This window comes from Pipra filicauda, unplaced genomic scaffold (assembly GCF_003945595.2).
Source record: "Pipra filicauda isolate LSUMZ 115617 unplaced genomic scaffold, ASM394559v2 scaffold120_size2142806_pilon, whole genome shotgun sequence".
Lineage (NCBI taxonomy): Eukaryota > Metazoa > Chordata > Aves > Passeriformes > Pipridae > Pipra > Pipra filicauda.
The window spans coordinates 1,202,638-1,218,949 of NW_024103663.1; the positions used below are offsets into that span (position 1 = coordinate 1,202,638).

General features: G+C 49.7%; 1 protein-coding gene across 14 annotated transcripts in view; it reads left to right on the forward strand.

The window, feature by feature from the left end:
• The window catches only part of MSI2 (musashi RNA binding protein 2), a 222,548-nt gene that overhangs the window by 172,216 nt on the left and 34,020 nt on the right, over window positions 1-16,312 (forward strand). For 13 of the 14 annotated variants that reach the window (XM_039387212.1, XM_039387204.1, XM_039387213.1 and 10 more), the window contains exons 9-10: window positions 4,099-4,213; window positions 10,459-10,533. In XM_039387212.1, the coding sequence (XP_039243146.1) occupies window positions 4,099-4,213; window positions 10,459-10,533 (190 nt within the window). Of the gene's footprint in view, window positions 1-4,098; window positions 4,214-10,458; window positions 10,534-13,795; window positions 15,244-16,312 lie in introns of those variants that run through there. The other variant, XM_027751533.2, reaches the window with a different exon arrangement.

Below are 16,312 nucleotides of genomic sequence, written 5' to 3' on the forward strand. Positions count from 1 at the left end.
TGGTTTAGTGTTGTCTTCAGCAGGCTTTAAATGATGAGACTTCCCTTGTGGGGGTCTCCAAGGCTGGGTTCTCCATCCTGCATGGGACAAGAGGGAGCTTTCCCTCTGTAATACATCCATCCGTCTGGATGTATTTAGGGACTCATCTGCCCACCCACAGCTGGTGACTTCTCTTGCAGTCTGAGGAGGTGCCAGACCATTGGCCCCACCCCACCTTTGTCAGTCACAGACTGGTTTGGGCTGGAAGGGCCCTTAAAGCTCATCTCATTCCACCCCCAGCCATGGGCAGGGGCACCTCCCACTAGCCCAGGTTGCTCCGAGCCCCATCCAACCTGGCCTTGGACACTTCCAGCAATGGGGCAGCCACAGCTTCTCTGGGCAACCTGTACCAGGGCCTGTTCCAGTTCATCTGGTTCCAAGCCCCAGCCATTGGTCAATGATCTGACACATCAACAGACCCACGGTCTAAGGCATTTTCTAAAATAAGCTTATGACCTCTCTGCTGCTGCCTGGTGCAGCTTGCCATGGTGTGAGTGACATGGTGTCCCCAAGGTGAGCAAACCCCAACAAGCTGCAAATCACACGTTTCTGGCATGACAAAGTCGCCTTGTCTTTGGGTGGTTCAATGGGGGTTTGTGCATTGTGGATATTGCACATTCTGCTTTCCTGAAAATAGCCCTGGTTTCCCTGGAAAGCTGTTAGCCAGGGTTTGTGAGACATCCTGGGCTGAGAGCTGACAGCCTGTTTTGTTGGCTGGGTATAAGAGGCTTTTCACTCCCCAGCTCAGCCCTCCTGGGTTCCCATGGCTGCGACTGCTCTGCTTGACCCAGGAGTACCCCAGTGTAAGGTTAATTCTCCAAACTAGACTAAACAAAAATAGTGAATTTTAGTTTCCCTGCCTTTTTTTCTTCTTTTTTTTTTTAGCCTAAGAGTTAAACCTTTCTTTGTTGGGCTGCTGAAAGTGCAGCACATCCTCATACAGGAAGGTGGAAAAAATCTGGAAATTATTAAGGTGCCCAGAAACACTGAACTGAAAGTTTGAGTGAGGTCCAGATTTATATACAAAGACCCTCATCGGGCAGCTCTCAGGGGTGATTCGATAAGGAGCTGAGCCCTGACTCATAAATCCACATACATTCCCTCTTGGAGAAGCCCCATTGCACATCCTGGCACATGTGACATCCCTGCTGCCTCCGGGGTTTCCCCTCACAGTAACTGTGCCTATGGGGTGCTTATGGCCACCTCCACCCCTTCCCCATGAAAGACAGGGCTGGATTCTGGCAGAAGAGCAGCAAACCCCCTTTTTTTCTGCTTTTGCTGCTGGTGACAAGGCACCATCCAAGCCCCCCACCACTCACGTGGTGCTTCACCTCCTCTTCCTATATTGTCCCAGTTTGCTGGGCTGATGCGTGGGCAGCTTCCCAGAGCACCTCCTGGTCTGGCACTGCTGTCAGGGGAGTGTAACAGTCTCCCCAAGGTGAGCTGCCAGGACTGGAGTCAGGCAGTCTCTTCCCCCAGGACAGCTGATCGGGGCCAGGCTCCTGGTCCTGTATCCTGCATGTCATCCCTCCTGTGGGGAGAGAGTCTCTGCTGGGTAACAGAGAATATTCTCGCCCTCCATATGGGGTATACTTGTTTACAGAGGCTTAGAAATTACTTTTCCTTCCTACTGGTGACTTTTTCTTCCCCTTTAAATCCGGGTTAAAACTCCTCTGCAGCTCACTGCCATTCCCTTTGTACCCTCGTGTGCTGTGGAATCAGAAGCGGTGCCAGGCTTGCAGAGAGCAGCAGTGGACTGGGTTGTGGTTGCAAAAGCTAATTACCGGGTTATTGTTTCTAACAGTGCTAATCCCAACTTCATTTTCCTGTTAATTGTCCATCCATCCGGACTAGATGGGTTTTGTCATCCTGGCTGTGCAGTGCCGGTGGCTGCGAGGTGTAACCAGTGCTGCCGTGACGGTGGGAGCTGTGGCCATCCCAGACGATGGGGCTGTGAAATGTAGTGGCACTTCTGGTGCTCCCCCATCATCTGAGCGGAGGAGTCAGATTGGCAGACTCCTGTGCAATGATCCCCTGTTTAAAAATCAGCAAAGGAGCGTTTGGGAGGATGTTGCAGTGCTGGTGTGGGGGCGGTGGGAGGCTGGGGCTGGTGCTCAGGATTCTGAGCTCCCCGTATCCCTGCGTTCTGGGAGTGATTCACAGAATCACAGAATGGTTTGAGTCAGAAAGGACCTTAAAGTTTATCTTGTTCCAGCCTCCTGCCATGGGTAGGGACACCTTCCACTGTCCCAAGTTGCTCCAAACCCTGTCCAACTTGGCCTTGAACACTTCCAGCAATGGGGCAGCCACAGCTTCTCTGGGCAACCTGTGCCAGGGCCTCACGCTGGATGGGGAGGAGAGGCAGGGCAGGCTTTTATCTGGGGGGCTTTCTGAGAGCACTGAGGTTTTGAGAGGGGTACAGCCCAATTAGGGCTGTTTCCTTTGTGCAGCAGTGTTCGGGCTGTGCCTACCCACCTCTGCTCCAGCATCCTCATCCCTCTCTGCCCTTTTCCTGCTGCCTCCTGCCAGCACCCAAACACTTCTTGGCAGAAAAGCAGCAAAGAGAAGCTCCAGGAGAATTTTGCTCCACAAGTCCCTGGGTTGGGGCAGCCTGGCGTGTGTTCTGACAGCACAGGCAGAGTGTGAGTGTTGTAGCTTTGGGAAGTGTCGCAAGGAAGCAAAGCAAATGGGATCTGTGGAGGTTGGCAGCAGGAAGGGGAGAGGAGTAGGTGGGTTTGTTTAAAATCCTCCTGTTCCAGCCAGGTAACCTTTCTGAAAATTGCATAAACCTGGGATTGTCTCTGGTGGGGTTGCCTAGGAACAGGCGGGCAGTTTTCCTAAGACGATGGACACACAGTCCCTGCTCGGGCTGTTGGGCACCAGGATGGTGAGCCATGTTATCCCACATCCTGGGTTTGCCTGGAGCAGCTTCCTGCTCACATGGGACACCTTGTGCCAGAGGTGGAGGGATTGGGAGACCTGGAACCAACTTTCCACAACAAATAGCCCCTTCCCAAGCCCCTGCATGTGGCTGTGCCACCATGCCTGCTGGGAGTGAGGTCCTGGATTGCAGCAGCCCTGCTCCCACTCTGGAATGGCCAGGCAAGGGCTGGAGGGAGTGTAAACATGCAAAGAAGATCAAGGAACTGGTTGAAAAACAAAGTTAGAGTCACAAAGCTCAAACCTGTGGATTCAACCCTCAGACAAGTGATGCTCATGGTGCAAACTGTGCAGGTGGGGCGTCCCCACCCCCCAGGCAGCTCTGGGCTGTGTGGCTGCACATCATCCTATTGCTCAGAGCGTGGGCTGAGGTGTAGAGCCATAGGAATGGGTTCAGCCAACTCCAGTTAGCTTCAAACCAGCTGACTGGTGCGACTGTAGCACCGGTGCTAAGGGGACCATGGGGGCAGTCAGCTGGAGGGGTGAGTTGGCATTGCTAGAAACTGTGGAAAATTGTTTTATTTCTCCCTTTTCCTGACCAGAAAGAGGGTGGCTTAGGGTGCTGGATGGCCTACATGTCCCGCTGCCTGCAGAGCTGGATCAGCATCTCACGCAGGGATTGCTGTGCGGTTCTAGTGGCGCTAAGCAACTTCCGAAGGCAGCGGGAGTAGCTGGAAGAATGCAGATCCTTTATTAATAGGGTTTACAGAAATTTTCTGCTGGGTAGAAATATTGATTCTTTATTCCTATTTTAAAAGGAGCTTTTTGTAATGATCACTGGGAGTCGTTTTCCGTTATCGATTGCAAGGGAGCCGTACCGGAGCCCTCCCTCCATTCATCCCGACCCACGAGTGCCGGTTTTCCTTTCAGGAACGCGGAACTTCTTAAATCAGCATTTCTGTCATCTTTGGGGGGGTTGCACTTGGTGGTTAAAGAGACATGCACGTTTGCTCTTTTAAATCTGGTTACGCCGTTCTGAAAGTTCACCTCTGAGGGGGAGGAGATGTGGGGAAGGCAAACACTAAAAATAAACCTCCCCCCCTTAAGTAGATCAGTTCTGCGTTTGACATTTACATGGAATTCATTTGCATCTCATTTGTACGTGTTTCTGCTCAATAGGTAGAATGTAAGAAAGCACAACCTAAAGAAGTGATGTTTCCACCAGGGACGAGAGGAAGGGCACGTGGATTGCCGTACACCATGGACGCTTTTATGCTGGGGATGGGAATGTTGGGTAAGTGCCGGAGCCACCGCGCAGCTCCCGGGGCCGGCGGCTCCCGTGTTGTCTCCCTGATTCCCAAACCCTTAAAACCGTAGGGGTGAGCCAACCCCTGCACCTGCGTGGGTGCAAGGCTGAAACTTTTAGCAGGGGTGGAGTGGAGAAAATAATCCTGTCTGTGGTAAATGATTAACTCCCCCCTGCCTGGAATATAAAAAATTTGCATTTAAATGGATGTTTTAAATAGCCTGTTTTACTCTTACTCGCAAAAATAGAATGATGAAAGATGCAGCGTGTTCATCCTGACTAAAAATGATCTCTCCCCTTTTTTAGAGGAATTGAGTCACACATTATTCCCCTTCTTTTAAAGGTAGCTTTGACAGTTCAGCATAGATAATTGAAAATCTTGCTGGTTCTTAAATGACATGGATGGAGGAAGCGGGGAGATGCGTAACAGGACAGGTCGCAACAATAATTACAAGTTTCAAGGAGATGGAATGGTATTTTAGTCCTGAGTATTGTGTCCAGAAAATACTAATTAAATGGGATAAATGATATTTAATGGCAAAATTCTATTTGTGTGCAAGGTCTATTTAGTTATAATTGGTTCTCATTTGTTTCTGCCTAGATAGTTGTTCTTTCTATATAATGTGACAACCTCTGGATATTCTCTCCTCAGCCAAAATGCTGCCAATCCATTACCAATGTTCTTTTGTAAAACCCCATGTATTTTCAACTTTCTGCTTTGTGTCCCTGGACTTCCCCTCCGTTGTCACATCCTGTGTCCATAAAACTTGTGGGAATAAGGGGGCATCTGGGGGTGTCCCCTGGCAGCAGAGAGCCTTTCCCAGGCTCACGTCCCTGGTGTGTAGCCTCTCTGGGACGCTTTGAATTTTCTATCCTGTGTTTAGATGATCCCACAAACTGAGCACAAAACCCAGCCTTGGAAGCTGGGTTGCCCTGAGCTCTGCCAGGCAGGTCTGGGGACTGCCTGAGATGCTGGAGGACCCCAAAGCTCCTGAGGTGGACATCAGGTCAGAGGACTTGGTTCCTGTGAGGATCAGGCTGTTGTGCTGAGGTGTCTGACTCCAGGCACCGCTTGATTTGATAGGAAAAACTCCCTGCCATGTTTGCTTTATCTCTGAATTAATAGTACTTCTGTTTGTGTGGCTGGAGCGATCCATTTCTGGGACGTGTAATTGGGTTATTTCAGCTGATCATCTGTTTTGCTGTCCCCACGCTCCACCGCCACCCTGCCCCACAGTGTTGGGAAATTACATTTTCTGCTTAAAATATTTATCTTGCTCTAGTCAGTCCATGATTTCGTTACCTGTGTGTTCGCAGTGTGCTCGGGCAAATGTACTTGATTTCTGCTGTTCCTCTTCCTTTTCCACCTGTGTGCCCCGGGTTGGGGTGCGGGAGGTGGTGGGTGCCACCGTGCTGGCCAGTCCCCCCAGCTGCAGAAGGAGGGAGGCCATGCCACCCTGGGAAGCCAAGAAGATCCACAGTGTCATCATCCCTCTTGTGCCCACCACGTGGCCTCAGCCCTTCTCCTTGCAGCCGGGCAGGGGGTGAATGGAACCACGCTCACCTCAGTGTCCTGAAGGGATAAATTGAGCCCTCGGGTGCAGCGGGAATCATTCCCACTGGAGCTGCCTCTCTGGGAAGTGATTGTTTCCAGCTGTGGGAAGTAAGGGAAGAAGCCCTCAGCAAGTGGACCTGCACAGAGGAAGAGATGGGGCACCTGTTGGCAGGCCCTGTCCTGCTGCAGGGGTGGGTCTGGGCCAACCCAACCGGTGCTGCTCCGGCGGGCCTCGCACCACACCCTCCCTGCATTTCAAATTGGGGTGACTTGCTCAGCACTAGTGATTGATCCATGGTGAAAGCCAGATGTTTCATTATCCACTCTAGATGGTGTTTCATCTTCCCAGTTCCTGCTTGCTACAGTGGCACCGTGTTAAATAATTAAGTGCTAAACAAGGAGATTGCAGCGCAGGAGAGCAGAGCTGCCTGGATGGCCGTCAGAACCCCCCATTTCAAAGGCTGCAGGGCCCATCCCTGTGGGAAGAGGGGTGTAATTAACCCATCAAACGACAAGGCACAGAATCCCGTCGTGCCGGAGGCAGCGTCTGCCACAGCCGAGTGTTCTGCAGGGTCTCAGGAGGCCGGGTCAGCCCTATCCCTTTCCTCCTGTTCCGTGCCCAACTGGCCTGAACCAGAGCAAGTGGGGCTGCTCTGGAAGGATTTTTATACCTGTTTCCAGAAGCCCTTGTTCAAGGTCACCTTCTCCAGCTGCTGTTCACAGGCAGAGGAGGAATCAGAGGAACGAACGCACGAGACAACCCAAAGGAAGGAGCAGGGAGCGACTCCCTCCAAAGCTATTAAGGAAGTTGGTCTTTTTCATTAATCACAGCCTCCCCAAGGAGCCTACAGCAGCCGGGGTCTAAAGGTGCGCAGGCAGCCGCTTCTGTGATGATTTGGTTGATTGGAGCAAAATTAAAGTGTTCTTCTGAAAGGATTTTTTGACTCGGAGAGCGCGGGCAGGTTGAGCCTTCTGCCAGGAATGCTTCTGGGCTGTCTGGGGCTCAGGCTGCTCATTGGACACACACGATCTTGAGGAGAGCAGGGGCATTAATGAGCCTCTCTGCATGAAGAGTAGTCAGGACAGTTTCGGTTCCACTGACCTCCCTCTCTCTGTCAGCCCACCTTCCCTGTCAGGAAGAGCTGCTCCCCAGCCCTGGGGATGCTTGTGAACAGGTCCCGTGTCTCTCCCTGAACATGTCTGTGGCTCAGTGGGAGCAGTTTGGTGACCAGGAAGTTCACCCTGTGCCTGGAGCCTGACTGCTGTCACCTGGTCCTGGTGTGCAGACCAGGAGCCCTGTCACCCAAGGACTTGACAGTGTCACATGTTGCCCCATAGCTTTTTGCCCTCTGTTCAGGTCTGTGCCTGCAAACTCGAAAAGAAGAGAGAAAAGAAGAAAGCAACATTAAGAGGAGATGGTCTTTGTCTGCCCTCCCATCTGAAGCTGCTCTCTGGGACGGTGCAGCCACCATGGCAGTGGTCCCGGTGATGACACCCAGATCTGGATGTGACCCTGAGCTCGGGCCCCACAGCACTCATTTCTCCTGGCAGTGGGCATCTTTCTGGTGTTTAATGTTAAAATTGGGCTCCTTTAACTTGCAAATCCCTCCAGAGACAGGAGCACTCGTCCCCCAAAGCTTACACCCCTGGAGTGCTGGCGCGATGTCCGGTAGGATCACCGGGTTTCGGAAGGTCTCTGGCAGGGCTGTGTGTTCCTGCACACGCTCAGTCTAGGTAGGCTGAGCTCATGCATAAAAGAAGCTTGTGCCCTTCAAAGAAAGTCATTCCTTTTTCCATCAGACACTGTTGAGTGCAGCAGCAGCTGCCTGTGAGGCAGGATTCCAATGGGGAGCCCTTGGTTAGCACAGGCTGCCTCGGAGGCTGGCACGGTGCTCCGGCACCCGCCGCCGATGGGCACAGCTGCCATGAGTGTCGTGTCACTCCTTAGTCCTGTGAAGTAGGAGACAGGTCAGCCCAGGGCCAAGGGAGAAGCTTCTCCAGCAGATGTGTTTCCTCTCTGTAGCTACTCCCCAGGATGTGACCACCTGTGTGTCTACAGGGGATTATTTTTGGCTTTCATTCCTTCATGCTATAGGTGCTTTTATCAAGGTCACAGCACGTTTCTTTTGGGAAAGACCCTCAGGATTTTTGTTGCAGCGTGGGACTGTGCTTTGGTGGGAAGACCCTGCCTTCCTTTGCGAATGACCCGGGGTTCCTCAGAGCACTGTTTGGAGACAGTAATTTTCTTGCATTTACTAGAGCATTTCACTTAATTTTTCAGAGGTCCCTGATGTGCTCAGTGTTCCCACATATTGAGCATGAGCTTTGTGCATCTTGGATCACCAAATTTTAAAATGAAAAGACATTTCCATAGTCTGGGCAGGAGCCCAGTGGAAGTGGTGGTGTGAAGGTGGTTTGGTTGCTGGTTTGAGTTCTGCTCCCACGGGCAGGAGGGTCTTGCTTCAGAGGAGGTGATCCTGGCAAAACTTGGAATTTCGATTTACCAGCAGGGGATAGTTAGAGGGATTGGTCATTCCTCAGGACTACCAAAGCAAATCAACTGCTCGGTGCCCAGTGCAGGATGAGGATGGCACCTAATGGGAATGTTGGGTAGGTCAACATGGCCATGATTTGGCTCGATGAAGGATCCACATGGGCGTGGCATTAACGCACTATTGATATTCAACCAGGCAATTTCTCCGTGTGGATCAGGCTTCGAGTCGTTAGAGCAGAGCTGGGCACTGCAGCAGTAAATGAAGAGGAAAATTGAAGTAATGTTGTATTATAAATTTATGATTTCATCTGCCTGACTTAGGGAGCATTGAGCTCTGGTGGTGCCGGCAGAGCCCCCGGGCAGCTCGGCTGGTGCCGCAGCCATCGGGCACAACCATGTGTGGCCAGGGAGAGTGGGGCTGCAGCAGGACTGCCCTGGGGTGGAGGCAGGACCATCCTAGGGCAGGCAGCAGAAGAGGTGACATCCAAAACCACTATGGGCAGTTGCCATCTACCACCATGCCAATCCAGCCAGAGCCACAGGCACCAACCTGCAGACCTCAGGTGCTGCCCAGCACATCAGTCCCCTGCACCCTGACAGTCACGAGCTGACAGATCTGCTTCAGTACTGTCTGAATCAAAATAAAACCTGATTTTTTCACTTGGCAAGGAGAGGGGCTGCGCTCGGACGCCGCGGGGCGATTTTTCAGCAGTGGTGTTAATGGCGCTACTTACTTAGCAAACAATCCATTTATCAATAGGGTTGTTTAAAAAAAAAAGTAGAAAGGAAAAAAGGTTTGTAAAGCTTAACTCTGAAAGATCTGATTTAATGACAGAGGTGATTAGTTTCTAAGGGAATCCAGCCTGTAGAGCTGTGAAATAAATAGTCAAGGGCTAAGCGGTGTGTACATATCGCTGAGAGCGCGATGTGCTGTCCAGGCATCGCAAGGCTGCCTTTGCTTGGCACTGCTTAATCCCATAATCAGAATTCATCCAAGCATTTTTATCTTCCAGTTTTAGATTATGATTAATAGTACATTATATGTATGTATAAATCTGGTCGGAAATGGAGGGACTTGCTGCAGCAGGAAAATAGTCGTGTGATGGATGAGAGTATTAAAGGATAAATAAAAGCAGAGGTAGGAGCCCCCCAGAAGAGCCATTTGGCTGCTGAACGTGTTCTCAGCCTCCAGCCCAGCTGCTGCCAAGATTCCCACTGACTTCAGATAGTGGGAGCAAACTTTTCCTTTTCTTGATCTGGAGAGGTCTGGGCTGACACTGAGGATCAGCAGGGATGTTGCATTAAGTGCACTGGAATTGTAAAGAGCGGTGCCTGTTTTTAAGAAAACTGAGCAAGGAAAGGTTGAGAATCAGCGGGAGGTTAGAATTCTAGGAAACCTCCTGAGTGTACAGGACACCTTGGGCATCAGCCATCCTGGTCACAGCAGACAGCCACGGTGGGACCACAGAGGACAGCTCATTCCAGTGGGCAGAGTTACCACTTCGTGCCTTTACTGAGGCGTCTTTATGAACAGAATGATCCCAGGTGGCTTTTTCTCCTGATAACCCTCCCAGAACTGCCAGGGGTCGGCTGCGTTGCTGCTCTACCTCAGAAATGGCTTTCGGAAGCGCCTCACGCAGCTTCCTTTTACTTTCCTGAAAAATTAAAAGCTCTTTGACTCCCTGGCTCGTTTCTGCTGCTGCCTCCAACTCTTTGATGTGTTAACTGTTGTCCTTCACACTCCCGGGATAAAGAATTACTACTACCTTAATCTCCAACTGTCAATAGCTCTGAAGCAAAGTACATTCATTGTAAGCTCTCCAAATGTCAGAGCAAACCCGTGTTATGTGTTTAGCCTTAGCATTTGGCATTTACTCTTCCAGCTAACAAGTATGCACAGTCCTTGGGCTCCAGACACCAAAGTGCATGTTAATTACCGGAGTGACAGGGCTCCTGCTCGGAGCTGGGCCAGCTCTAGATGTTTCTATTCAGGGTAATGATGAAACCTCTCTGCAGTTTGGCATGAGCAGAATAAATCTGATTTTTTAATACCTTCTGTAAAATCAAGTCTCACCCATCCTTCCTGTCATTATGTATTGTATTTAAAAAAAAAAAACCCTCTTCATTAATCCTTAATCTCTCTCTCTCTCTCTTTCTCTTTTCTTTGACATTTCTGTGGTCTAGGTTACCCGAATTTTGTTGCAACGTATGGCCGAGGATATCCTGGATTTGCCCCAAGTTACAGTTATCAGTTCCCAGGTATGTACATTTCATTTGCAAATTTACTTTATTTCCCCTCTTTCCTTCTTTTTTTTTGTTTGTTTGTTTGTTTTCTTTTTTTCCTTTTTATTTAAATCCGTAGCTGCAAGCTGAGACAGGCAAGTCTGCAGGGAGCATCTCACACGACAGCAAATTTTTTTTTTGTACTATTTTAAAATAGATATTTACAGAGACATATTTTAAGTACATTTTTCCTAGCGTGTAAATTGGTACTGGTTATTTGAAAACAAACTTCTTAAATTAAAACATAAAGCAAGAGAGATCATTGAAGAGCTGTTACCCTCCCTTTGATGGGTTTTTCCTTTCATATATATTATAGAGCTACACACAGACACGCACACAGAGACCCGCACACACCTTCCCGTGCTGTCCTGTGGTAAGTGAATATTCAGCTTTGGAGTGAAAAGTCCAACCTTCCTGTGTTCTGTGTCGGGGTCTCGGGGGTCCTTCACAGGAGTAGTTTTGATGTGTTGATGGTGGAGTTTGGCGTTGGTTGGTTCCCCCTTTCCTTGGCGTAGCTGCCGCCGCAGTGGGCCAGGACCAGGGTGGCTGGATCAGGAGAAAATAAATCATAGATTCACAGAATAGAGTGGTTTGGGTTGGAAGGGACCTTCAAAGGCCGTCTAGTCCAACCCCCTCGCAATGAGCAGGGACATCTTCCACTAGATCAGGTTGTGCCGAGTCATGTCCAGCCTTGACCTTGAACACTTCCAGGGATGGGGCGTCCAGCAAAGCCCATCCAAAACCCCTTGTCCATTCCAGCACATCCACAGTGGGACTGACACCACGCAGGACAGGGAGTTCCTTTTCCTTTCACACTGGGGTTTTCCCAGCAGCTCAAACAAGCCCAGCAGCACTGCTGTGTTTGTGGCTGACACCCCATCTGGCCACTGTGAGACCCCAGCAGGCCTTGCCTTAAATTCCTGAGCACCCTCATCACAGGGGCTCACGTGCTGCAGCCCCACCACCTCCTGCCACGCTCCTCGGGGCTCAGAACAACAGGGTGGGAGCTTGGGGTAATGAGGAAACCAAATGAACCCCCTGTAGTGAGCAACAGCAGGGCAGGAGGAAAAACAGCATGCTCATGGGAATGTCCTCTAGGATGGGTGAGCATGTGGATGGATGCTTGACTCTGCCTGCAGCTGGATTGGAGGATGGGGCAGACACAGAGCCTTGTGTCTGGCCCTAGGTCATTAGAATGAGACCCTGCTTTGGGAGAATATGGATTGTCATGGTCTGTAGGACGAACAGTGTCCTTGGGATGGGGCTTTTGTGCAGCTGGTTTTTGCAGGACTGATAACACCAAGGGTAGCAGTGCTGTGAGGGTTTATTTTTTTGAATTCTACCAAAAACTCAGCTGTTTCTTCCCACCTGTGCTACACCCTCCCGGGCCAGACCTGAAACAAGCAGCGTGTCAGTGGAGCTGCTGGGGTGACATACTGGGCAGGGAGGGCCAGCAGCAATGGGTGGGTGACACAGTGCTAGTGGGGACAAGGCAGGCAACCCCCTGGAGACCCCACCACTGCTCCACTGGAGCCAGTGGGAGAGTCCAGTCCCGCAGGATTGCAGTCAGGAGTTGGATGTGAGGAGGAGGCCTCAGCGGGCGCTGGTGTGTTGTCTCACACTCTCCTCCCGGCCCTCACGATTCCATGTGGCAACTGATACGTATGAAGGCACTGAATGAGAGACTCCTTTGATAGGTTTAATGATGGAAATCAGCAGAGCTTAGATGAGTTTAATTATAAACATGTCTAAAACAAACATGTCTACTGCCTGGCAGCAAAGGCACCCTTCAACTCGAGCCCTCCTTAGATATATTTTCGTTAAGGGCCTTGTTTTTCCAAAGCAGGCCTTCCTGTTACTGCCTGGTTATTTTCAGTCTCCTGCAGAGATGGAATATGGAGAAAAAGATCCAAGTGGGTTGTCAGCACTAAAAAGGTGCCCCAGCTGTGGGCCATGGTGAGCCTGCGGGAGCCGGGCAGTGCTGGGAGATGCTCAGGGTCCTGTCTCACCTTGTTGGGTTTCCCTGCCCCAAAGCTCTGCCCCTGCTCCACTCCCACTCAGACCATTCTTCCTTAGCAGCAATCAGAACCTTATCAGAGTTATTGGGGGGTTCTTAGATGATTTGGGGCTCCAGTCTCCAGGAACAACACCCGTCAGAGCGGCGCAGGGCTTGGGAGCCTCCTGGCCAGAGGTGCGACATGAGGGGTCAGGGACCAGGCAGCAGGATGGGATGTCCCCCTCGCTGGAGCAAGTGTCTGGGGACAGAGAGCCCAGTGCCAGGGGAGCACAGCTCAGTGCCAGGGTGCCATTTGGGAGCAGGGCAGGAGTTGAGGTGGTGACCCTTCACGTGTTTTGGCACTTGCAGAAGTGCCTGTGGGGCTCGTGGCTTGGAGTGTGGGACAGGCACGTGCAAAACGATGGAGGGGAATCCAAAATCTACTTTTTTGTAAGTTGTCAGGTCCAAAATCTCAGTGCTGTGATTTGGAGAGAGAAATTCTCAGCTGTTTCTGCAGGAGCATCCTGGGCTGTTGGTCTGAGAGCTTCCTCTGCCTCCCGGCTCCGCGACACCCAAACGTGGTGGTGGTCAATGTAAATGTGCATGTAAATGTACAGTCACACTCCTGGGGTTCCTCTGGGAGGAGGAACTGTACTGTTTCACACAGTACAGTCGTGTTCTCCTGCACGTGCCCGTCCCCATGTGCTGGGCAGGGGGGCCGGGCTGACACGGGCACTGTCCCGCTGGGCTGTTGGTCTGTCCCGGCACAGGTTACACTACCTAGCTACTATTTCAACAAATGAAAACCAAAAAAGGGAATTCCCACCTGGTTGAACTGTCCTGATGGTATTTACTGTTGTCCAGATGAAATGAGGTACAAATGCCACACCCCAGCTGTTTGCATTCCCTTTCCCATGTCCGTGGCAGACACGGTGCTGCTGGAGCTGCGGGCAGGGTCCCCTCACAGGCTGTCCCACATCCTCTCCCACATCTCCCATTTCCTATGGCATGGGACAGCCCCTGACTCCACGGACAAGACATGTGCAACCCTTTGGTGACTGCTCTGTCCCCTCTCATCCCGTTATTCCCTCCATCCCTTCCTCACACAGTACGTTGCCTCTTTTATTTTAATTGCAATCACTCCCTTTCTGTGTCTCTTTTTTATTTTTTATTTTTTTTTTATTTCTGGGACTTATCTTTTCAGTTTAATCTATTAATTTCTGTTCTTATTTCACTTTGCAGACTATTTGCCGATTTCACAAGACATAATTTTTATCAACTAGTTCTTAAAGATGCATAACAAATTAATCGGGGTTTACTACAGTGCTAATGAGAGAGAGACAGAGAAAGCCTGGGTGGTCCATGTTTAATATCAATGTCCACTGAAAAATTGCTGCTCTTACTGGCTGGTTTGATTGACTGGACTTTTTATTTTATTTTTATTTTTTTAAAGGCTCCATATCCTCACTGCTTTGAGTTTGCTTTTTAATTTTTTTTATTATTTTTTTCCCTCTGCTTTGTTATGAGTTTTTAATGCCCACTTGGAATGTAACTCACAAGGATGGGGTCAGGGGCGTTCCGAAGGCATGACTTCTCACAAACTTCTTAGAAATCGTTTTATCAATGAAGTAGGAAGGGTGATTGGGTTGATTTGATCTCACAAACAGCCCCAGAGAGAGCGATTGGTGCTTTTTAACATGGGGACATCCAGCAGTAGCACAAACCATATCCAGGGTGGAGCAAGAAGGGTGTCTCCTGTCCCTGGGATCACTGGCAGCCCAGGGTGTGATTATTCCAATTGGGTGACCCGATGGCTCTCACGGACCACACGTGTCCTCATTCCGTTCCCTTTGGATCGGTGGCTCTTGGAGAGCTGCCACAGTCACACAAAGGCCACGGCGAGATGCCACCAAGAGAGGGGCTGAGGCAGTTCCTGCCCCCCCAGCAATTCCTGCCCCACTCCCAGAGCCCGTGGAGCTCTGAGCAACCTGGTCTAGTGGAAGGTGTCCCTGCCCTTGGAACGAGATGAGCTTTAAGGTCCCTTCCAACCCAAACCGTTCTGGGATTCTGTGATCCCAAACTCCGACCGCCCCTGCCCCGCAGCCGGCCATGCTCCTGCACACTCCTGCACCCGCTTCTCCTTCCAAACTTTGCTTGCAAATCGTGGGGGAATCTCCTAAATTCTGACCAAGCTTTCCCTGCTTAAGCTGCATCGCTCCTCTTCATCTCCACCCAAATCGCAGGAGAGCTGCAAAGCTCCTGCCATTGGCTTTAACGAGACCAGATTCTGGACTTTTGGGTAGAAAACACACATTATATTTAAATTCTGCTTCTCTTGAAATGTTTCTGCCCATTTGATAAGTTTGTGAGAAGTACGTTGCATGCTTACAGTAGAACTGTAATGCATTTTAATGTTTGTTAATCCACTTGTTTAAAATGTCAGTGTCAAAGGCTCTACAATCCACGGCTGTGCTGTTCATTTCATTAAAGATGCTTGATGTAATAATTGGGTAGTTTTCTTTTGACTTTTCTGCAGGCAATAGCTTTTTTTAATCTGTATGGCTTCTTATTATTTTGTTTGGGTTTTTTTGCTATGAATTGCTTTGCTTTTGTGAACTTGTCTTAGTGTGCATGATTTGCAAACATTTCGGCTATTGTGAATTTTCTCATTTTTTGTAAATAGTCCATCTGTGCTTTTCTTTTTTTTTTTTTCTTTTTTATGACTTTTTTTCCTGTAAGTAACTGAGGTAGAAAATAATAATAAATTGTTTACAACGGATCTGCTGTGTTGCTGCTCTCTTAGCTTGCAGTTTTAATATTTTGGTTTGGACGCCCCAAATAACCAGTACCAATGACAGTTGAATAAAAGAATAAAAACAACCATCACTCAGAGTGTGTGACCCGGTGTTTGAAGAACCTGCAGAGGAACAGTCACATATGAGGTGTGTTTACAGCAAAAATTACACCCCAAAAAAAAGACAACAATGCACTTGTAACTGGGGGGAGAGGAGTGATCTGTGTTAAAATTGCAGCATCCCCACTGATGCTCCACCATGGTGGTGGGATGTTCCAGCACTGTCTTTATCCCAGTTATACTTTCTCTCATCATCACCTGAATGTTTGGGCATTCTCGAAGTTTCGTAGAAGCCTTCAGGTCAGGAATTTAAATTATTTATTTTAATTAAGGGTTTGTTTGCTTGTATGTTTGTTAAAGCTTATTAAAACCTTTGTGTATGGGGAGAGGTGGGAAAAACAAATATTTTCACGAACTTTGCAGAGCTCAGGGAAATACGTTTGCTTATTAATCATGGTGCTGCAGAGGGCAGGAGCCCAGCCTTGGGTCACACTCCTGCAGTGCCTGGGGCAGTGGAAATGCCTCACGGGTGGTTCAAAGTCTAGACTGGTGGGCTTTGTTATGATGAGAGCATTTAAACCAACTTTGTGTGAATCTGTAGAGCTTAATTTAGTTTCTTTCCTGATGCCAGTCCCAAACCGTTCACTCGTTGCCCATCAGTGCTGGATAGGGAGATATTTTGTGTGAAAGTTATTTGTGGCACTTGCCTAGTAGGTAATAACTAGAAAGTAGTTATTTTCGGGGTAAGGAAAAGGAACTGGGGCCAAAGACAAGGGGAATTATGACAGACAAGGGCACAATTATTTTTAAATGCTTAAGCCTTCTGTGTCATAGTGTCTGAGAGAGGGAGATGAGGGAAGGGGGTTCCTGTGTCTGGTGTTCAGGACACCCAGATTCAAGTTCTG